Genomic DNA, 23,386 nt, shown 5'->3' with positions numbered 1-23,386 from the left:
TTTGAACTGCATGGTAATGAAAATACAATGTATTAAAACTTATGGGACAAACTAATGTGCTCAGTGGGAAATTTAGAGCTCTAAATTCATTTGAAAAAATAAGAAAGCCTGAAAATCTATGATCTAAGCAATAATCCCAAGTCAAGAAAGAAAAAAAATCACAGTAAATTCAAAGAGAAGACATCAAAGAAATTAATGAAATAAAAAACAAACATACAGTAAAGGACTGACAAAGGCAAAAGCCAGCTCTTTGAAAAGATTAATAAAATTAATTCACCCCATCTAGCAAGACTGATGAAGAAAAACAGCAAAAGTATAAATAATTAATATTAGAAATGGAAAAAGTGATAGCACCACAGATCCAACAAGCATTAAAAAGATAAGAGGATATTATGAAAAACTCTATGTCAACAGATTTGAAAATAGATGAAGTGGACAATTTCCTAGAAAACAACTTATCAAAATTTACATAAGAATAAACAGAAAATCAAAATGCTCCTATATCTAATAAAGGAATTGAATCCATAATTTAAAACTTTCCTACAATGAAAACTCCAGAATTGAATGGCTTCACTGGTGCATTCTACTAATCATTTAAGCAAAAAATAAGACCAAGCTTACATAAACTCTTCCAGGGAACAGAAAAAGAGGCAACACTTCCCGACTCGTTTTATAAGGCCAGCATCATCTTGATACCAACACCTGACAAGAACATTGCAAGAAAGGAAAATTACAGGCCAAACTCTCATGAACACAGATGTAAAAATCCCAATAAAATACTAGCAGATCATATCCAGTACATATAAAAAAGAATATATTACAATCAAAGTAGGATTATTCCAGGAATACAGAGTGGTTTAGCATTCAGAAAAGCGATTAATGCATTTCACTGCATTAACAAAATAAGGAGAAAAATCATGAGAATCATAAGGCAGACAAGGCATTTGATAGAAATTCAATTATCCATTTAAAAAACAAAAAAACCCTCTTCCCAAACTAGGATCAGAGGGACTATCTTCAATCTGATAAAGAATATCTACAAAAAAACCCTACAGCAAACATCTTATTTAAAGGTGAAATGCTGAAAGCTTTCCCTCTGCAATCAGAAAGATAAGGATGCCTGCTATCCCATCATTACTCTTCTCCAACAGTGTACTGAAGGCCCTCGCCACTGCAATAAGGCAAGAAAAAGAAATACATGATATATGAGGCTTGGAAAGATAGAAATACAACTGTCATTATTCTACATCTTAGGGAAATGTGAATGAAAACCACCACTACACACCTGCCAAAAAGGTTAAAATAAAACGAATGATAACATTAAAGTGCTGGTAAGAATGTAAACTGGTAGAACTATATAAGCAACTCTATAACCCAGCAAACCCAATGCCAGGTATTTACCCAGTAGAAATATACTCATATAGACATCAACAATGTATATAAAAATTTACAGCATTATTTGTAATAGCCAGAAATAAAAATAACCCAAATATCCATTAACAGTAGAAGGAATAGTCTACTCAGATAATGGAGTACTATACCGCAGTCAAAATTAACAAACTCTGTTACACTCAAAAAGATTGAATCTCACAAAGTGAAATAATCCATACAAAATACTTATTCATATAACTTACATAAAGTTCAAAAAAGAAAACTACTCAACAGCATAAACAATCAGAATAATGGTTGCCTCTGTGAAAGAGGGAAGAAATATGAGGAGGGCTTCTAGGTACAGATAATATTCTACTTCTTGATCTGGAGGGTGTTAGAAAGGACAGGTTTACCTCGTGATAATTCAATGAGTTGTGCACTTACAATTTGTTCCTATTTCTGTATGCTAGTTAAAACCATTAGTGACAGCATGTACCCCTGGACATAAAGTGATGAGAGGGGCACTTCACATCTGCAGTTATCTAAAAAAGAAAATAACTCCAGCTCCAGTCTAATCATCAGTAAAATATCAAGATGAAGCTGATTTGAGCAACTGCAATTGCTTTTGCACTAACCTAATACAAAATACCTGATAAGTACTCTCTCAAAAATGTCAAGGGGCTGGGTGTGGTGGCTGGTTCACGTCTGTAATCTCAGCACTCTGGGAGGCCCACAGGGGCAGATCACTTGTGGTCAAGAGTTCAAGACCAGCCTGGCCAACATGGTGAAACCCTGTCTCTACTAAAAATACAAAAATTAGCCAGGTGTGGTGGTTTGTGCCTATAGTCCCAGCTACTTGAGAGGTGGAGGCAGGAGAATTGCTTGAACCTGGGAGGCAGAGGATGCAGTGAGCCAAGATCATGCCACTGTACTCCATCCTGGGCGACTGTCTCAAAAAACAAACAAACAAAAAAAAACTGTCAAGGTCATAAAAGACAAAGAAACTGCCACGGATCAGAGTACACTAAGGAGACATGACAACTAAATGCAATGTGGTATTCTGGACTGGATCCTGGAACAGAAAAAGGATAATAATGGAAAATCTGGTGAAATTCAAGTGAAGTCTGGAGTTTAGTTAATAGTAATGTGCCAATGAAGATGTTTTAGTTTCATAAATGTCCCACAGTGGGATACATAAGGGTAAAGGGTGAGGGGTGTATAGAACTCTCGGAACTCTCTTTGCAACTTTTCTGTAAATCTCAAATTACTCCAAGATAAAAAGTTCATTAAAAAAAGAGAAATTTTAGTATAAAAGAAACGAAGCTGAATGGCAACCTGAACTATGGGATGAGGAAAGAAACTAATATTTGTACGGTATATGCCACACGTTAGACACTTAACATGTAACATTAAGAAACTAAGAATTTCTTGAAGAAGAGAAAGAGACAAAAATAAACATGGCAAAAAGAAAACTAAAAGGAAATATATGTTTACAATACAGTAAAATCAAGGTTGAAAGAGGTATCCAACTAGAATAGAATTTGGGAGGCAGAAAGACCACAGTTAATCTTTACTCTACTACTTTGACATAGTTTGTATATTTGTCCCCTCCCAAATCTCATGTTGAACTGTAATCCCCAATATTGGAGGGGGGCCTGGTGGGAGGTGATTGGATCATGGGGGTGGATTTTTTCTCATCAGTGGTTTAGCATCCTTCCCTTGGTGCTGTCCTCAAGACAGTTAGTGACTTCTCATGAGATCTGGCTGTTTAAAAGTGTGCCGTACTTCCTTCTCTCCCTATTGATCTTGCTTTTGCCATGTGACACGCCTGCTCATGCTTTGCTTTCCTGGTGAGTAAAAGCTCCCTGAGGCCTCCCCAGAAGCAGATGCTGCCATGCTTCCTGTACAGCCTGCAGAATCGTAAACCAATTAAACCTCGTCTTATAAATTACCCAGATTCAGACATTTCTTTATAGTAATGCAAAAATGGACTGATACATACTGACTGCATGATTTCTGGCAAGCTATTTCACCTCTTTAATCCTGTTTCTTCATTCTCAAAGGGGGATAATACCACCTACCTTAGAGAATTATAGTGAGGATTAAATAAGACTTCACGTTTAATAAAGTGCTTTATTCGCACTCAGCAAATATTTATTTACTTTCTTTTCCCCTTAACCTACTCATAGAAGGAAATAGTGAAAAAGTTACTAGGAGCCAAGAAGCCTAGATTAGAGTTGTATCTTGATCACTAGTTTGATACCTTGCATGAGTCACTTAAACTCTCTGGGTATGTTTCTTCAACTTACCAGCATAAACCAGGACAGGCACATTAATAGCCCACACTCCAAATCCTGGCCTGCTGCCTCCTTGTAGGAATAAAGTTTTATTGGAATACAGCAACGCTCATTTGTTTATGAATCATCTTTGGCTGCTTTCCCACAACAGCTGAGCTGAAGAGTTGTGACAGAGACCATGTGTCCCACAAAGCCTAAATTTTACCGTCTGGTCCTTTAAAGAAAAAGTTTGCCAACCCCTGGTCTAAACAGTCTCTAAGGTGCCTTCCAACTCTAAAATTTTAAGCCAAAACTTAAGGTAAATATGAGATATGAAAATATGTGATAACAATATGTCTTAATTTCAAGATGCTCCAAAAAAATTTCCCCAAGCCCAATGCCTATTTGCTTTCTGATTTTCCTTTTTATCTGCAACCTCTATAACCCTGCAATGGAATCAAGACTGTGGCAGCTGAGGTGAGCAGCAAGTTTCCTGACTTGGTTCTAAAATTCATAAGCCTAGGGTTCCAAGAACCCCCAGCACTGCAGATATCAAAGAGCCTTTATCCTATTCCAACTCATGGCAAAGCCCCAGAGAACTGGCACTGTGGAGGAAAACAGGAGCTATCAAGGAATTATCTGACAACCTCACCTCCAACTGCTAGGTAGTACAGGGAGCCTGGAAATACCAAAATTCATGCACCAAAAAAAAAAAAAAAAAAAAAAACAGAAAGAAAGAAAAAGAAAAGAAAAATAAGCAGCAGCAGCAGCAGCAGCAGTTACATATCCTTAGTTTTACCTTCTTGATAGCTCTGAGCCTAAGAGCAGAACCATATACCGTATCATGTTCCAAATCTCCTAATATTTAAACTAGCTCTTCTAGTCCAATCCACATTCCAAACATAATGGGATAGGTCCTGTCTCTCTTCAGTCAATGTTAAGACCATAGCTCTGCAGTCAGCTCTGTATCCAAATCTGGTTTTTGCCTTTCCCTTTGTGATGGTTAAACAACCTAGTTTTTTTGTTTGTTTGTTTTGTTTTTGTTTTTGTTTTGGAGACAGAGTCTCGCTCTGTCACCCAGGCTGGAGTGCAGTGGCACGATTTCAGCTCACTGCAAGCTTTGCCTCCAGGGTTCACGCCATTCTCCTGCCTCAGCCTCCCGAGTAGCTGGGACTATAGGCGCCCACCACCACGCCTGGCTAATTTTTTTGTATTTTTAGTAGAGACGAGGTTTCACTGTGTTAGCCAGGATGGTCTCCATCTCCTGACTGCCCGCCTCGGCCTCCCAAAGTGCTGGGATTACAGGCGTGAGCCACCGTGCCCAGCCACAACTTACATAGTTTTTTATGCCTTAGGTAATCCACCTATAAAATGAGAATAGTAATTATTTATCCCATAGGACTTTTGCAATTAAATGGAGTAATACTCAAGAAATACTTAGCCAGTGCCTAGCTTTGTGTTTAATTAATAATAGCTACTGTAAGCCCTTACCTTATCATCACCAAATACCTATTTTCAGATTTACTTTCCTCTTGAAATATTCAACCCTACATACCAAGTAAATAGTATTATTCTTTTTTCTAAGAAAAGGTACTTTTCTTAATCAAGGGTACTTTTCTTCAAAGCTCGACTCTTTCTGCCAAATCATTCTTTCTTTCTACCTTCTAGCAATTCAGTTTCAAGCACCTGGTCATGCAACTGTGATTTGCATGAAAGTAATATTTGCATGGGAAATCAGAGAGGAAACACAAAATGCAAAAGGAATAGTGTTTCAAAAGAGTCTTTAGTTCTAAAGGGAAGAAAATATTTGAGAAGAACTGATTCCAACATTAGCTCAGCAAAACCGAACATGTATACAATGCCTTTCAGTATAGAAATCTGAAAAAAACTGGGAGGGTAAAGCAGGTAAGTGGCAATCTATCTACAATCTGTCTATTTTAATGATTGTTAATTAAATCAAATTAATGGAAATAGCTTAATATTTCTTGCCAAAATTGGACAATAATGGTATAATAGAAAGAGCATATTCTGGAGTCGAACAGACCTCAGTTTAGATCTTAGTTCTACTATTTTGTAAATGTCAAAATAAGGATAAAAGTTTTCCTTACTCTACTAGGCTGCTCTTACACAGGTAAAGACCAAGGGTCTTTCTGAATATTAGACTATCAAACAAACATTTACTTGTACTGAAAATAGGAAAGAGTGCTGATACAGTAGGCAAAATTTCACAATCAAAAAAAAATCTTTTAAAAGAAATCACCGTAATTACTCTCACACAATCTTAGCATGACTATTTTCTTAATAGAAAACAAATATAAGGATAAAAGTTCAGCTTTCCCTTCTGATAAATAACCATGTGGGTCCCAAGGCTGAGAAAAAACAGCGTAAGCACTAGAGTGAAGGTCCCACTTCCATGGCCAAATATGAACAGTAAATCACAGACAAGGTTGGATTAACACAGTTGCATAGATGACAGAGATTCAAAGCTATTTATACTAATAGTAATGAAAACAGGGAAGGGGACCCTGCATTCCCAGTACCTTTCAGAGATAAAACCATCCGAGGACACCTGGGCTCCAAATATTTCTTGAGATCATCCCAGGCCTTTTTAATAGCAGCATAATGGTCAATGTATCTTCCTACATCAGAGTAAGTATCTATGAAGAGAGATTTCCAACACTGATTCTTCTGTGTTTTCTCTTCCCTAAATAGATGAAAAACATGAGACTTAAAATCTTTTAAAATAATATTAGCATTTATTTTAGATACCTACAACATAAAGGAACGTGTACTTTTCTCTTCCTTTTCATTATATTTTAGCCACAAATGAAGATCAGATAGCAAAAAGTGATATATACATTAAAAATTTTAACAAAAGTTACTGCTGGCATGGTGGATTGTTAGGCACTCATTTTCTCATTTTCTTTCTAGTTATTTTTTTCAGTGTTCTAATCTTTAATAAAATATGAATAGTAGTAACGTGTAAATTTCAACTTACTCTTAAAAATATACCAATTATAAAATTTTAAAGGCATCATGTATTCTGTTTTAGAGAATACTTAGAATCTTGTGATATAATAATATTAATCTAACACATATCTACACTGAATTAGTTGAGAATCATAGAACATGAAATTAATTACATGATTGAACATTCCTATTGGGTAAAATTCCCCAAGCATTTATTAAGTGTCCACTTAGCCACTGAGGATATAAAAAATAAGGCACATTTTTTGCCTTCAAAAAAGGTAGAGTCTAATTAGTGAGAAAGAATGAAGTATAAAATTAAGAATCAGAAGTGATAGAGGGTAAGGCAGCCACAGAGGGCCTTAAAGTAACATACTAACGAGCTTGGTAAGAAAGGCTTGGTAAGCCTTTGTGATGAATGTAGAAGGAGGGAGAGAAGTGGGGAGAGAGAGAGACACACAACTAGGATGACTCCTAATTCTGATTTGGATGCCTGAGTGGATGATGCTGCTATGAAGACTGGCAATGCTGAAGGATAGGTTTAGGAATGGGGAAAAGAACAATTCAGGGTGGGTTTTTTTTGCAGGGGTAGGAGAGGGAAAGGGAGCATCTTTTTATTAATCTAAATAATATACACATAGATTATTAAAACTAAAAGGTACCAAAGAACTTACGATGAAAAACTATTCTCCTGTTTTAAGTCCAACTCCTCAAAGGAAATCTTAGGTGTTTCTAGAAGTTACCTCTATAGTTCTAAATGTTTATGCCTCTAGTTGTTGATTTATCAACTTCACATGTATCTACTGATACCCCAAAGGGAAACACGGGAAGATCTAGCAATACTTAAACTTCCCCTTACCTGTTCTTTTTCCTCCCAGTGTTTGATAGCTCTGTTATTAATTTTCAGTTCTGTCTAAAGCTTGCAGCTTTAAATAATATGCTTAAACCTCTGCTTCTTACTTCACCAACTTTAGTCACTACCTGACTCCACTCAATCTAAGAAAAGATATTAGCATTCCTACTCATTTCTTCCACCTTTCTCAACTCCCACTTTCTGTCATCTGCACTTTGATTCTGTCAAATTTGTTAACATTTACTGAATCCAGTTAATAAATGTGGGACAGCCAATAGAAAGGTCCAGCAGACAGTTCTGCAAACAATTCCAGAGCTCAGTAGGGAAGTCAGGGAGGGAGATTCAGGTTTGGGAGTTAGGAGCATGCAGATAGTCACTATAAATGGCAACAATGCATGCAGTAGAGTTCAGAGAGGGAGAGCAGAAGTGGGCTAAGGACAGAACCTTGGCGAATACCAACATTTACTAGCAGGCACGAGAAGAACCACCAAAGGAGATAAAGAGACAAGGGTTAGAGAGGAGAATCAGGACAGACTAGTGTTATGGAAGAAACAAAGGACCAGTTTTCAGAAGTACATATTCCCCGAATACTCACTCAGATATCAGCCAGTATTTTTTGCAATGTCTTCTCCAGAGCGGATCATGACTTGATAGTTGGCTAAGTCTTCGACTGACATAGCAACAGCTGGCAGTAACCAGATTCACCGATAGTATTAAAAAAAGTAAGAAAACAATTTTAAAATAAAGATTAAAATATTCATTGTTAAGTTTTGTTTTATGCCTTTTGTTTCTCTTATTTTTCACTGATTACCCTTACAATTACAAAACCATTTTCTAAAACATGTTTAACATGTTAAGTAGTATAATTGCCTTGTTAGTAGTGAAACTAGTTCACAAATAAACCCTGAAACATCTACAATCTAAAACATGTTTAACATGTTAAGTAGTATAATTGCCTTGTTAGTAGTGAAACTAGTTCACAAATAAACCCTGAAACATCTACAATCGTAATTTTTCACAAAAATATCTACAAACCATATATACCACTGGAGTTAATCTCTAATCAAGGAGTTGTCCTATGCTTATTGTCAGGACAATACTCACTTCTACATATAGGAAGAAAGTTATTTAGTCATAAAGGGACTTGGGGTTTTTTCCCAAGATCTGTAAGATATATGCTACTAAATACACAGATCTTTTATTTTTGTTTTTTAAAATTTTTTACTTAAAGGAAAAAAGTATTGCCACCAAAACCACTTTTTCATTAAAGCAACTACTGGAAAGTCCACCTATAGAGGGTGCCTGAATCATAACAGATCTGATTCAATAATCATGGCTCTACAAGTTATCAGCTGCCACAAAACATGGAATGTTAGAAGCAAATAACTTTCTTACCATATAAAGATTTCTAACACAACAGTGTTGCAATCCTGTAAATTCCACCCTACATAATTAATTTGTAAAAAGAATGAATCTAAGATTAGTACTCAGTTATATTAACAGAAAGTAGGTATTCAAAGATCTCACTTGGGCAGTAGCTAATCAACAGAATCTTAAATCACATCAGGTTTGTCAAGACCATAACTAAGGTGTGTTAAACACCAATCTATAGTAAACAAAATTGCCTTTGTTTGATTTTCAGATTTTACAGAAACATCATCTTCATCCTTTTCTGCCAAGTTCAGGAGATGCCCAAATTAACTTTTGTAAACATAGGAATCCCTTCAGTTTTGTGCATTCAGTTTCCATACCCTCTTCTTGATTCCTCTCCCTCCACTGCCCTAGGAGCTAAACAACATAAAAGAATCTGGAATATGCATGAAAGATGAATTCAATGCACATCAAGATTGAAAACTACTGTTCTAGAGATTCTGATCCAGTTGGTTTAGACTGAGATCTGTACCTCAGGCATCTATAAGTTTAAAAAGTGCCACAGGCCATTCTCATGCACAGGTCATTCTGATGCACAGTGTGGCACTTATTCACTCCATTTCAGAATAAATCACTCTGCAATGGACAGGGTATCAGATTATCTCAATTCAAACTATGCAACTGATGCTACATGATTCCAGTGTACTAATCCAATCCAACCCAGTCCAGTTCAGCAAATACATATCAAAAACTTCAGAGCTTATCACTAGACTAGACCCTTGACAAAACTGGGCTGTGTGGTGCAGGAAAAACGCTCCAATACACTGGACACTTTTCTGTAGATAAAATTCAAATGGTATTCAACTCAATTTATTTCCACAGACATTTACAGAGGGATCGTGTCACTTCTGTTTAAAATTGTGATTACTACCTAAGGCATTTAAAGTAAAATTTTACCTCCTCACCGTGGTTCCCAAGGTCCTGCATGATCTCACCACCCTCATCTGATCACTGTCTGTGAGTCATTCCCTACCTCCAGCAACGCCAGCCTTCTGTATCTTCCACCAGGCCATGCTGTTGAACAGTACCATTCAGCAGTCCCGTCAACCTCTGAACATACTTTTCCCCCTGCCAGAACTGCATATGCCCTGCTTCATATATGGCAGCTCCTTCCGATTTGATCACCTCTCCCTTCCTATTTCTTAACAGAGCAATCTATTTCCTTCACTGCACTAAGCACCTCTTGCAATTATGGCTTGCCCACTGGACTGTAAGCTCCATAAGAGCTGCCTTATCTGCGTTGTTCACTACTGTACCCTCAACACTTAACAGACTGGCACATAGCAGGCCCTCGAAAAAAAAAAAATCTTTGAATACAAAGATAAGCAAGGCAGTCCTTACAATCAAGAAGCACGCCATCTACCTGACATGGCAAATCAATTCTGCAGGAAGAAGGTAGAGAGGGCATCTTCTCCACCTTGCCAGGTTGAGAAGAAGTAGGCAAGGCATTCCAGGCAAGGTCGAGAGCTTGAGCCACAGGCAAAAAAAAGAAAAAAGAAAGTGCAAGTGTGTTGTGTGCTGGCAGAGGCCTGATTTGGCTAGAAGGGATGGTGCAAATGTGATAGTGGAGGAGAAATAAGTCCTGGAGGACCTCAGATATACAAGCCAGATGATAAGAGCCTTCAATGCCCCAGAAATTTAGGTTACAGTCTATAAACATAAGGGTGTCACAGGTTTTAAGGAGAATGACAACCAGATGTGTCTTAGAAAGATTACTCTGGCAGCAATCAAAAGTTGGAGGTTGTTAGTTAAATTGTAAGTATTTTCTAGAAAAATAAAAGTGCTAGCAGGTACAGGTAGCGACCAGTACAGGTAGTGACGAAAAACTTGAGGTATCTATCACCACTTAGCTAGGCCAACAACTATCTGTAACTCCAACAAATCTGTATTTATAAATGAACCTCTAATAACACAGGGCACAATCATCAAATGGCTAGAATCTAATGGTTAATACAAAACACAAAACAAATCGCGCCTACCTATCCTAAGAGGGCGACTTTGCATCCTCTGCAAATACATACAGTAGCACAGGAAACTCACAGCCATGCCACCCCCTGTCAAGGGTGTAAACAATCCTGACAGCTGGGGGGCGGGCTGGCAGCGCCATTTCTTCCACCACCCCAGACAGTCCCAAGTTCTGAAGAAACTGGGAATTGAACCACCTTATCAGCAACCGGTGTTTATTTCTGGAACAGATGCTAGTAATGTGGGAAACCCAAGGTGTCCAGGAGAGAAGATAGTCACCGGCATGGCATCACCGGAAGTCAGTACCAAAACACAAAATCCAACATCGAACCGTAAGGAGCAATGCTGACAGCAAAACAATTCTCATGCACTGAAGTCCGAAAGTGAGCCCTGACAGCGATTCTGGCGCTGGGGAAGTCGCGCCAGGGGAGTATAGGGGGTTGCCTATCTCCTCCTCTCGCTCGCCCCACCTGCCCACGCCGGCGCCAGACTCCGCAGGCCCCGGACCCAGCAGAGAAGAGCGCCTGGCAGGGACAGGGGCTTTTACACAGCAGCCGGGACTGATCCCGACCGGGCAGGAACCTGCGGGGCCAGCGGGGGTCCACGGAGCGCGGCGGGGCGGCACGAGAGCCACTACCTCCTTCTCTTGCAAGTGGGCCTCGCCGAGGCCTGGGAGAGAGAGCTCTGGTCGCTTCTCAAACCTGGACCCAGGACGGGAGGAAGACCCAGGGCGAGGCCCTTTCCGCCCCTGTCTCGTCCCGGTCCCCGGTGGCTCTGCAGGATGAGGGCGGCCCTGGCGTCACCTTCTGGTGTCGCGGGAGCCCGGGTCCTGTCAGCGGCCCCGACCTCCTTCCCCCCTGCCTCACCGCCTCCTCTCCCCATCCCCCACCCCTGCCATGCGTGTCGTCCCATTACTTGATTAGGTCCCGATAGTCCAAAAAGGATAAGATGAGGAGCAGGGGATCGGTGGGCAGCGACTCTAGGGTCAGCTGCGCCGTGTCCGTCTCCATGGCCGCCATCTTGCCTGGCCCGGTGCAAGTCTAGCCCCGCCCTGGGCCCGCCCCTGCCCCGCCCCCACCACCGCCTGAACCGCCCGAACCGCCCCCAGCCGCTCGCACAGGTTTGTTATGTAACCGCCGGGCCAGCCCCGCCCTCAGGGCGGGCTGAGGGGCGGCTCCCTGGAGGGCCCGCCCGCGAGCCGGGAGCCAGCCGCGCAGTGCGAGTTCAGCCGGCTTCATTCACGTTCCTCATCAAATCTCTTCAACTCTGTTCTCGCATCCCGGTTCGTAAACTTGCCCATCCCGGGACCCTTTTGTTGCCAAATCTGCCTCCGTCTCCCCAGCTCCTCCTGCGAAGTTTTATACTCAGTATCCAGGAAGCCTCGCTCAAAATCTCACACCCCTCCACGCCCTTGGTCCCCAAACCCGTTCTTTCCCTTTGTTTTCCAACCCGAGAACCCCTGGTTTTCCCCGCTCAGCCTTCCCCACCCCGCGTGTCCCCCGCACACAGCAGGGCAGCTCCGAGACTTGTCCACTCAGCAGGAGCGGAGTTGAGAATCAGCCAGGGACGCCAGCTGAAGGCCCTTCTCCCAAATTAAGGAAATGGTTGTTGAGTGCTCAACTTCACGCCCCTCCCCGTCTTCCTAAGTAAAATGTGTACAGGGAGTGAGCCTGAGTCTCAGTCGCTGTCCCTTAATTTGGTTGTCATGGCTATTTTCAGCCTATTAGGGTAATGCAAAGGGTACAGTGTGGATTTTTTCCAGCTTTAAAATTTATTTTGGCCAGAGTTTAGATCCCGCAGCGTTAAGTATCCGGCGTGTAAAGGGAGGAACTGAGATTCCCAGAGGGCATAACTGATGGAGGCACGAAGATGTCTGCTCTTCAGCTTTGCCAAGGTGATATTAAAATGAGAGTGGGGGAAGTATAATGGGTCCATACATCACTTGCCTGATTTTTTCTTTTCCATTGCTTTTCCGAAGGCAATATGTTGTTGTAAGGGGCTTATGGGGAATCCAGACAGACCTGGACTTCACACACCTGTCATTTATTTCACTACTAGTGAAATGTTGGCATAGTTATGCCTAAGTTCTCTGAGACTGTCCCTCATCTCTAAAACCACCCCTCCTTTGGTGAACTAAGGATGGCGATAACGCTTTATGTAAAGTGCCTGGCCAGATACTCAATAAATGTTAATTTTCCAAACTTATACATGCATCAATCACTACGTTCTCCAAACATTTCCATATCCTGGAGAAGGTTTCTCTCAATTATTTGGAAGAGTGGAAGTGATATGCCCCACACCCCCAAAATCCATTTCCTCCATTCTTCATACCATTAATGCCTTCTATTTATGGTTTTGCTTAATAGTTATAACCCCTATCACCTAGCCAACAAAACACAACAACAGCAACAAAAAAACTCTGCCTACATCTCTGAGCTTCCAAATTGTTTATGCACATACGTAGAAGAACATTTACTGAATTGGATTTCAATTACTTGTTCTGTGTCTCTCTCATCTATCTGTAAACTCTCAGTCTTACTCATCTTTCTAATTTCAGGGCTTAGCAAGGTATTCAATAACTAGAAAGTTTAAATTCAGGTTGAATGGATGAATTAAGACCGAATAATCATTTCTGTTTACAAGGGAACCATACCTTTTTACATAGACAAATGCTTATAAAGGTATTTGATCCTGATTTATGTTTGTCTCCATTTCGCCTTCAGATGGCCCACCTGTTTGAACTCCAACAGCTGGTGGGAGTTTCAGGTACACTGCATTTGCTTCTGCTATCCTATTGCGCTTGGACTTGGTGCAGCTATGACCTAATGCAGAGCACAAAGTATGAAGCTACTGTACTGTCAGGGCCAGAACTAAAGTGAGGCAAGAAAGCTACTTGCTTGGAGCACAAAACTTAAGGAGAGGTGCCAAAAAACTGAATAATCAAATAAATAACATTTTAATGCAATATTTTTAAAAATAGAAACTAATGCAAAAAAAATTCACAGTGAACAAAATACAAAACTCTTAAACAAAAACAGGATCCCACAGTGCCATGTAAGCCATATTAGAGCCTGATGCAAAAAGAAAAGGCAAATGCAATCCCCTAAATACATGCTTTTTGTGTTTGTTGTTGTTTTGGAAACAGGGTTTCTCTCCCGTCACCCAGGCTGGAGTGCAGTGACATGCTTTCAGCTCACTACAACTTCTGCCTCCTGGGCTCAAGCAAACTTCCTGCCTCAGCCTCCTGAATAGCTGACACTACAGCTACACCACAACGCCCCGCTAATTTTTGTATTTTCAGTAAAGACAGGGTTTCACCATCTTGATCAGGCTGGTCTCGAACTCCTGACCTCAAGTGACCCACCTGCCTCAGCCTCCCAAAGTGCTGGGATTACAGGCGTGAGCCACCATGCCTGGCCAGGTGGAAGACTTGCTTCTCCCATGTGGCTGGGCTTACAGCTTCTGCCATGTGCTCTCAGCCCCTCTTTTCCAGGCTGCTAAGCCCTGCCACTTCCCACCTTGCAAAGTGCCATTGAGTTGCCAGCCCCTGCTGCACTAGCCCAGGCCCCTCTGGAGAGGTGGCTTTGGCTCAGGCTCCACTTTTCTCCCCAGCATGGTATGAGGCATGTGGTAGAGGTTGGGGGAGCAATGCAGGTAGGCAGGACCCAGGAGAGCCCTTTCCTGGGCTGGGGCTTCCTATTGCCCACCCCCTGCGACCCTGCCCCCAATACTAGCTGGAAAAGGGGTAGGTAGGAAGAGAGAGTCCAGGATTTGACTATTCACATCCCCAGGGCTAAGCTTGAGGGTGAGGGCTCCAGAACCTGGGGGCCTGAGTGGAAGAAATAGTCCCTCCAAATTTGCTCATTGTTTTGGAAGTTGGTTTCTAAAGAGTTTCACTAACACAGTATTTGCTTATCATTTTAATTTCTGTGGCAGATCAGAAAGCAGAAGGTTCTAAGGCCAGGCATGGTAGCTCATGCCTGTAATCCCAACACCTTGGGAGGCCAAGGTAGGCAGATTGCTTGAGTGCAGGAGTTCCAGACCACACTGGAGAGACACCGTCTCTACAAAAAAAAAAAAAAAAGCCAGGCATAATGGTGCATGCCTGTAGTCCCAGCTACTCAGGAGGCTGAGGTGGGAGGATAGCTTGAGCCTAGGAGGTCGAGGCTGCAGTGAACTGTGATCGTGCCACTGCACTCCAGCCTGGGTGACATAATGAGACCCTGTCTCTAAATAAATAAATAAATAAAGTTTTTTAAAAAGAAATCAGAAGGTTCTAACAGAAGGGTTCAGATGTAGAATTTAAAAAAAAAAAATGGTTTCTCCTTTTCTCAGGAGAGGGACAATGCTTGAGAAATACACAGTCTTACATGTTTCCTTTAGAACCCCAGTGGCATCTTATCTATAATGAGTAGCTCCTAGCAGACAACACCCTACCTCTTGGTAATCACATCATAGTTTCATCGGCTTTAAGGTTCTCACTGGCTGTTTAGGTAAATCCTTCAGACATTAATTCCTATCAAGTGCAAGCATCCAGGCTCAGGACTGTGAGAGATCAAGCTGAACACAGTACCATACCTGCCCTTTAGAAAGTGACAGACACTCCCTCATGGTTTGGTTGGGGGCAGGCAAATTCAAATGGCCCTGGAGACTCATTTTCTCACCTGTTTTCATGGTTTAGCAATTCGCTGCCTCAGCAGATCTGAGTTAGCTTAGAGACAGAACAGGATGCTCTAGAAGTTCCAACTAAATGGCAGCCTAGAGGTGCCCCGAATCCCCGGCTTCTACCCCAGCATTTGTAAAACAGAGTTTAAGATTCTTCTCTATTGAACTCTTTGCGAGATGAATCCAGTCTCGCTTTGCCCAGCCTAGGCACATCTCTCAGCGGGACAGGGAAGCTGGGGGCTGGGATGGATGGTGGGATGGGGAGAGGGGGTTACTTACATGCTCCTCCTTCTCTGCTTGTATCCCCCTCCCCCACCCAACTTGTATTTATACCACATGGCGCTGGTAATGTGTGTCTGTGGCCCCTGAAAGGCAGGTGCACGCATGAAGATTAAACTCCACTTTGCCTTGGTGCTAAGTGTTTTTAGTACTGCCCTTGTCCAACTGGGCCTTCCCAGGGCCAAAAGCATTCTCTCCTGGGGGCCCTGTCACCCAAGCCCAGGTGTCAGCAATCCTGGTTGTGCTGAGGCAGTCCTTGCATTTGGGAGCCCCGAAGATAAAAGGGTGGGAGGATCACAATCACGGTGGGACTGCTGGGCATTAACTCCCCCAAACAAATGTGACACCCAAAGAAAAACCCTGGGCCACAAGGCTGCAGTGATTGGTAAAAAGGAGACCCACCCCTGCAGAGCCCAGGAATATTCAGGAGAATTATACTTTATGGTTGAAAACAGAGAGAAGGATAAAATTGCAGGGATGAGTGATTAGGGGCTGCCACTGCCACTCAGAAAGGCAGCCAGGCTGATGGGGTGACACAAAAATCTGGAATGGATTTAGCTGCTCTTGTGCAGCAAAACCAGACAAACTCATGGCTAATGAGAAGCCTGGACCAGATGTAAGAGATTTATAGGCACAGTTTCAGCAGCTAAACACACTAAGTTCTAGGACTTGGTTCCTTGCTCCTTCCTTAAGGGATACTTTAAATATTTCTGAATTTGCCAAACCAATGTCTGGTTTCTTTGTTTTTGTCTGCGACATGTCTCTTGCTTTTTTGCAGCCTGTATAATTGATAGGAACCTTCTGGGTGCATGGTGAGTGGATCTTCTGATAAGATACATTTAACGTGTTCCCTGTTGGTGGCTTCTAATATGGGGGCTAAGGATGTGGCCAAGAATGGCCTGTAATCCAAAACCCTGCCAAGATTGCATCGTTGCAACAATGGTTCCTACCAGGTGGAGAGAAAATACAGTATTCTTATCCAAGACGTAATAAAGGCCAGAGTGCTGAACAACACTATCCATCAGTTCGATAGCCCTGTAGGGCTGGGGAAGTCACTAGTATATGCAATCTTATTGTGCCCTGTTGAGGCTTAAACAGGTAAGTGGCCACTATTCTTGGAATGTCTGATATCGTAAGAGTGGCTGAACTAGAACTGGGCCATTAGTGATACTTGGCATGCAGGCTTCGATAGATTAATGCTGGGGTTTGTTGTTTTGTTTTGTTTTGTTTTTGTTTTTTTAGAGACAGGGTCTGGCTCAGTTGTCTAGGCTGGTCTCCATCTCCTGGACTCAAGCGATCCTCGCACCCCAGCCTCCTGAGTAGCCAGAACTACAGGCTTGTGCCACCACACCCCCCCCAAAAAAAAACAAAAAACAAAAAACTCTTTATACCTTTTCTACCCTTCTCCATGCCCTAGGAGGCTGATCTGTAGATACTCCTTCACCTGGGCTTCTTTGTTATCTGGCTTCTGGAAGAGAAAGAGAGAACAATGGGAGAGAAAAGTGACATTCAGGTATTTAGACATCTCCACCTCCTGAGATTTTGGTTGGGGCTGTGTTCCCAGGGGAGACAGCTCCTGTCAGCGCCCTCTTTCCTGCCTCCAGCTCACTCAGCTCTGATGACACTATTCCCTCCCTCCAGCTGCTAGAACTGTGCCTCTTGCTTTTTCAGGGTTAATAACAGCTCCCCTCCCCCTCACCCCATTACTAATCCCTGGGCACCTCACTGTCCTGCGCTGGTTCCCTTATCTGGTTCATACCTCTGTTAGTATTGTCCCCACTGAATTCTGTTTAGTTATGTTCCTTTGAATGTTTTGTCTGTTTCTTGAGAGGACTCTGACTGATATCACTTGCCAAGGCAAGCAGTACTGTCACAAACTCCCCAGGAATACATTGTACATTGTCAGAGAGCTGAACAAACGCTGACAAAATGAGAACTGCTGGTTGGGGCCGAACATTCCACTCTCTTGATGACCTCACCACTGAATGTACTGCATGAACTCCATTGCATTCCAGCTTAGAAAAGCTGACCAAAGATGAATGGGCTTCCAAAGAAGAAGAAACAATTTGGCCACCCATCTGACCTTTTTGGGGTCTTCTTCTGTGACAGCCCCAAAAGACATTCTATCCTCTATTAAAGTCAAAGTTCTAATCTTGTGGCCACTAGCTGCTGTAGGGATGAATGCCTAACCTCTGATTGACCTGTTTTGGAAACAACACCCTTTATACCTGGAAATTCCACAATAGGCTTTATATACCCAATAATTAACTATATTTGAGAAGGGGACACCTATGGCAAGCAGCCTTGAAAGTGATCCAGGCATCAGTAAAGCAAACCTTGTCCTGGAGCCTCCTATCTTATTCAGATGGAATTACAGATGTCAGTGATCAATCCCACAGTGATTGCAGGCTTTGGAAATGAAACTCCACCTTCTTACCAAGGACAAGCCTGCAAGGACTTTCTGCTGCTGCTGGGCCTGAGACTAGCCCCTTCTGGAAAAAGAGAATATCACTGAAAGGAAAAATTATGACTTTGCTACCTGACATTATCACTTTGCATTGGGTCCTGTCTGAACTGAGATATCCAGAAAGTTCTGTAGCAATATGGAAATGGCACCTACAACCAAGGTTCAAGTCTGGTCCCCAATACCTTAGCCAACTTCAGGAACAACAGGTGGCTGCCCACCCATTAGGCATGGAGAAACCCACCTACTGTTAAACCTAAGCTGTTGGCCTACCGGGGCCTCTTTGATAAGACTTGCATCTGACAAGAAGCATGGTTCACTGGTGAAATAGCTTGCCCCTGAGATGGGCAAATTCCGTGGAATACCAATGCCATAAATTGCTGAGGTTCACGATGCTTGCATGCTGAATAATTGGCCAAACTTCAGGTGCTGTTCTTGGCTGTAGAGTATACTGCTCCCAGATTGATGGAAATGAACCTTTACACAATATGTCAACTAAGATTCTCTAAAAAACAAATGTGAAGATAAGATTAGATTCATGAGAGATATACTCGGGGGCTGGGCAGAGGGCAGGAAAGTCTTATGAAGGATAAAAGAGAGGAAGCCAGAGTAGGCAAGGAGTGCCTTCAGACCAGGATGCAGGTCTGACACCTGTGAAAAGAGAAGATGAAGGAAGGATTTGGCAGGGAGAGTCTCGGGTTGGACTGCAGCTCTGAGAATGTCTCAGCCAGGCCAATGGAGAGTCCTCATACCAACGCTGCCGATTAGAAAGTCCAGAGACCCACAGAATTGGCCTGCACTAATCCCCTACCATGCTCAGCCACTGGCTAGGAGCAGCCCAGGGGAAGTATGGTTTTGATGCAAAAGCATGGTGGGCCGCAGACTGGCACTGTCTGTCAACTATGCTACATGCAGCAGGAGATCTGAGTGGCATATTCCCATGACCATCACACACAGAAACATTGCTAATAGCCTAGCTATTTAGTCAGGCCATGGGCCACCTAAAGACTGAATTAATAAAGGCATATATCATGTGCCTTTGGGACATAATTATGGGACCTCTCCATTGAAAAGATTATAAGTAACAAAATCTAGAAGAAAACAGCTGCCTGAAAAGACTGATCAAGCATATATGGGCATCATGTCTACCTACCACAGCCGACTGAATCTATGCTGTAACTCACCACAGTAATGGAACCACCCAAAAGACCAGGGATACCCAACCAGAAATTCTTTCATCAACACATATAGTAGCCACTGTTACTGAAAAAGCTCATACTGTTAGCCAACTGTGCCAGTCTGTCCAACAGTGACCTGATGACGTCTAAAAGCCTAGTGGGTTTAGCTGTTTTGGGCTACAAGTTACACAGCACCATACTACCTTCTGCCTTGGCCAAACAATTAGACACCCAGGACTTGAGGAACAGGCAGAGGAGAGTATAATCAGGAAGAGGACACTCTCTCCTCCCACTCTTTTTTTGGAATAGCACACAGTTGAGAGTATATCCAAGTACTTTAGGGGAACAGAAACCATGCTAGGTATTTCGAAAGAGATTTAATACAAGGAATTGTTACACATATATGGGAAGGTTGAAAGAGTAAAGGATGAATGCTGAGCTAATCCAGAAATCAAGACAGTGCTATGGTCTGACTGTTTGTGTCCTTCCAAACTGCATATGTTGAAATCCTAACCCCCAAAGTGATGGTCTGGGGAGATGGGGCCTTGGACAGGTGATTAGGTCATTAATGGGATTAGTGCCCTTATAAAAGGGACTCCAGAAAGCTGCCTTGCCTCTTCTACCATGTGAGGGCACAGCTAGAAAGTATCATCTATGAACCAGGAGGTGGGCCCTCAGCAGACACTGAATCTGCTTGGCACCTTGATCTTGGACTTCCCAGCCTCCAGAATTGTGAGAAACAAATTTCTGTTGTTTATAAGCATCCAGTCTACAGTATTTTGTTACAGCAGCCCGAACAAAGACAGACTGCCTGAAACAGTTATCACCACAGGGCTGTGGAAGCAAAGGGGAAAAGATCTTTGGTTATAGAACCTCGGGGCTAGAAAGAGGAGGCACCACTGGTGGTGCTCCACGGGCTCCCTAAAGGCCTAATGCTCTGATCTCTCAAGAGAGGTCCCACGAAGTTGGTGTTGAGATCTCTGAAAGCGGACACCTCACAGTTGGTACTTGTATCTCATGGCAGGTAACACAAAGCAGATGCTCAAAATCTTGAAGGTAGGGTTGCCAGATTTAGCACACACTCACACACACACACACACACACACACAGGCACACACACCACCACCGCCATCAGCATTACCACCAACAATAGACCAAAAATAAGGGAAATAACTAAAATGGAAAAAAAAATTAAAAAGTTAAATTTGAATTATTTCTGATTGCCTATGCATATATACATTGAAATAAAATAAGAATATCACATAAAACGTGATAAAAATCATCCTTTATCTGAAATATCTGAAATAAGCAGCACATAAATTACCTACCTCTTTCTTTAATTATACTTCCCTGATGATTTGGCTCTCCTTAAGGTTTCTTAGTTTTGTGGAATTTGTTTATAAAATTCCTTGCATTTACTGTCTGTGTTTCATTTACATTGTAACAGTTTATACAGTGTTCATAGCCAACTTATTCTTTTGCCCACTGAGCATTCATTATTGAGAAAACATGCTCAACGTAGCATAATGAGCTGATATACCCAATATCTGCTGGCTGTCACTGACTGGCTGAATTTCACATGTGTGGGGCTATCAGTGATTTACTAACTTTTAGATATGTGGTTATTAGAGTGAGTCTGTCACTGGTCGATTTTTCAGACCATAAGTTATCTCTAATTAATGGTAGTTACTTGTTCATGACTTCGGACTTGGACCAAATAATGATCTTTTCCTTTCTTTTCTTTCTTTCTTTTTTTTTTTTTTTTTTTTTTGAGACGAAGTCTCTCTCTGTTGCCTAGGATGGAGCGTAGTGGTTCAATCTCGGGGCCCACTGCAAACTCCGCCTCCCAAGTTCAAGCGATTCTCCTGCTTCAGCCTCCTGAGTAGCCAAGAGTATAGGCACTTGCCACAATGCCTGGCTAATTTTTCCATTTTTAGTAGAAACAGGGTTTCACCGTGCTGGCCAGGCTGGTCTCAAACTCCTGGCCTCAGGTGATCCACCTGCCTTGGCCTCCCAAAGTGCTGGGATTACAGACATGAGCCACTGCACCCTGCCTCATCTCTTCCTTTCTTGAATATGAAAAATCAGTACTTTTTCCTCTGAATCCCCACTTTTGGTCTACCTTCAGCCAAATCTGCAGTAGAGACCATATGGACTTTATTTGCGGAGGTATGGGTTTTAGTTATGTTGCGTTTAGGTGACTTAAGATTCAACTACTATGGCAGAAAAATAGCTGTAACTGGCAATATTTTGTAGTTTACTGAAAGGTATGAATAGAGGGCATTTAGGGCATCCTGATAGTCAACAAAGTCAGGATACAGGACACAATCAGTAAATACAGGACAAGTCCTATGAAGAGAGGACCTACTTGAAGAGGGTGCCTCTTGTTTGGTGCTTGGACCTTTGATATGGGACAACCTCACACCTAATGCTTTGGATACTGAAAGGGGACTCTGGGGCTGGGGTTCACAGTGCCTGAGGACCTTCAGAGGAAGGCCTGCAGAAGCTGAAAAACAGCAAGAGAATCCTCCTCTCTCCCTGCTTTCCATTATCCTTTGAGTACCTCCCACTATCTAAAAGAAACTCAGCTTGTAAAAGCACCAGGGAAATGTAGTTTTCAGCCTTCCAGGTCCCGCATCACTGAGATTATACAAGGGTAGGCCCAAGCTAAGACACAAGAAATAATTAATTGACACAAGCAACAATACCCTCCTCCCTTTTAGACTTCAGGGAATGGATGGAGAGTTCTCCTAACTCAGATCGAGGACACCTTCATGAACATGGACACTGACTTTGCTTTGGATAGCTCCCATGGTGCCTTATTCTTTACATCACTCAGTTTTCAGAGAGGGCTTTGTGAAACAGTGGAAGTTATCAGTGGTTAACCCACGGTTGGTGTGTCTTACAATGCAATCAAGGCTTTCTTTATAATAAATGTACCTTGAATCTTTCTGCTACTACCCCCCTTCCTCTTATTTCCTTTTATTCAGGCTATCAGAATAGCTTTCTGATTACTCTCTTTCAATTACAGGCTGACATTTGTCTATGTGTTAAAAATATATACATGTCATATACACCATGGAATACTATGCACCCATAAAAATGAATGAGATCATGTCCTTTGCAGGGACATGGATGAAGCTGGAAGCCATCATCCTCAGCAAACACAGGAAGAGAAAACCAAAAACTGCATGCTCTCACTTATAGGAGGGAGTTGAATGATGAGAATATATGGACACAGGGAGGGGAACATCACACACTGGGGCCTGTTGCGGGATGGGGGCGAGGGGAGGGAGAGCATTAGGACAAATAGCTAATGTATGCAGGGCTTAAAACCTAGATGATGAGTTGATAGGTGTGGCAAACCACCATGGCACACGTATACCCATGTAACAAACCTGCATGTTCTGCACTTTTATCCTAGAACTTAAAGTAAAAGAAAAAGAAAAAGAAAAAAAAAATCATGTCTACAATATTAATCTTCCTAAAGCAATGCTTTCATCATGTCAGTCCCTTGCTTTCAAAAAATCTGTTACAGCATTTTGTTAATCACAGAGTATTACCAAACCTCCTTACTTAGCAGTTTAGGCCTTCTGGAAACTTCTGTTTCTTCGACAAACACTTCTTTTTATTATACAAATAGTTCATAGTAAAATATAAAGAAAAAATACTGTGCCTTCCCCAAATCCCATGAAATCTTAATTGTGTGTTTTCCTCATGTAAACATAGACATATAAGAAATGTACAATGTGGCTGGGCGCGGTGGCTCACACCTGTAATCCCAGCACTTTGGGATGCCGAGGTAGGCGGATCACCTGAGGTCAGGAGTTTGAGACCAGCCTGGTTAATATGGCAAAACCCCGTCTCTACTAAAAATACAAAAATTAGCTGGGCACAGTGGCGGGTGCCTGTAATCCCAACTACTCAGGAGGCTGAG

General features: G+C 42.2%; 1 protein-coding gene and 1 long non-coding RNA gene across 4 annotated transcripts in view; both read right to left on the bottom strand.

Annotated features, from left to right (window-relative positions):
* Nucleotides 1–11,933, bottom strand: part of LOC105471533 (F-box protein 3) — a 33,669-nt gene extending 21,736 nt beyond the window's left edge. For all 3 annotated transcript variants that reach the window (XM_011724038.2, XM_011724036.2, XM_011724039.3), the window contains exons 1-3: nucleotides 11,779–11,933; nucleotides 8,063–8,152; nucleotides 6,188–6,351 (exon numbers count right to left, since the gene is read on the bottom strand). In XM_011724038.2, coding sequence (XP_011722340.1) covers nucleotides 6,188–6,351; nucleotides 8,063–8,152; nucleotides 11,779–11,882 — 358 coding nt within the window. In that variant the 5' untranslated portion in view covers nucleotides 11,883–11,933. The remainder of the gene's footprint in view (nucleotides 1–6,187; nucleotides 6,352–8,062; nucleotides 8,153–11,778) is intronic.
* A 1,657-nt stretch (nucleotides 11,934–13,590) lies between these two features.
* LOC105471534 (uncharacterized) lies at nucleotides 13,591–17,839 on the bottom strand. Its single transcript, XR_011610701.1, has 3 exons — nucleotides 17,567–17,839; nucleotides 17,199–17,275; nucleotides 13,591–14,927 (listed from the first exon to the last, which is right to left on the bottom strand). It is a non-coding gene; the product is annotated as an uncharacterized lncRNA (long non-coding RNA).
* Between the last annotated feature and the right edge of the window lie 5,547 nt (nucleotides 17,840–23,386).

The sequence above is a fragment of the Macaca nemestrina genome, chromosome 12 (genome assembly GCF_043159975.1).
Source record: "Macaca nemestrina isolate mMacNem1 chromosome 12, mMacNem.hap1, whole genome shotgun sequence".
Lineage (NCBI taxonomy): Eukaryota > Metazoa > Chordata > Mammalia > Primates > Cercopithecidae > Macaca > Macaca nemestrina.
This window is presented reverse-complemented; position numbering and strand designations above follow the sequence as displayed.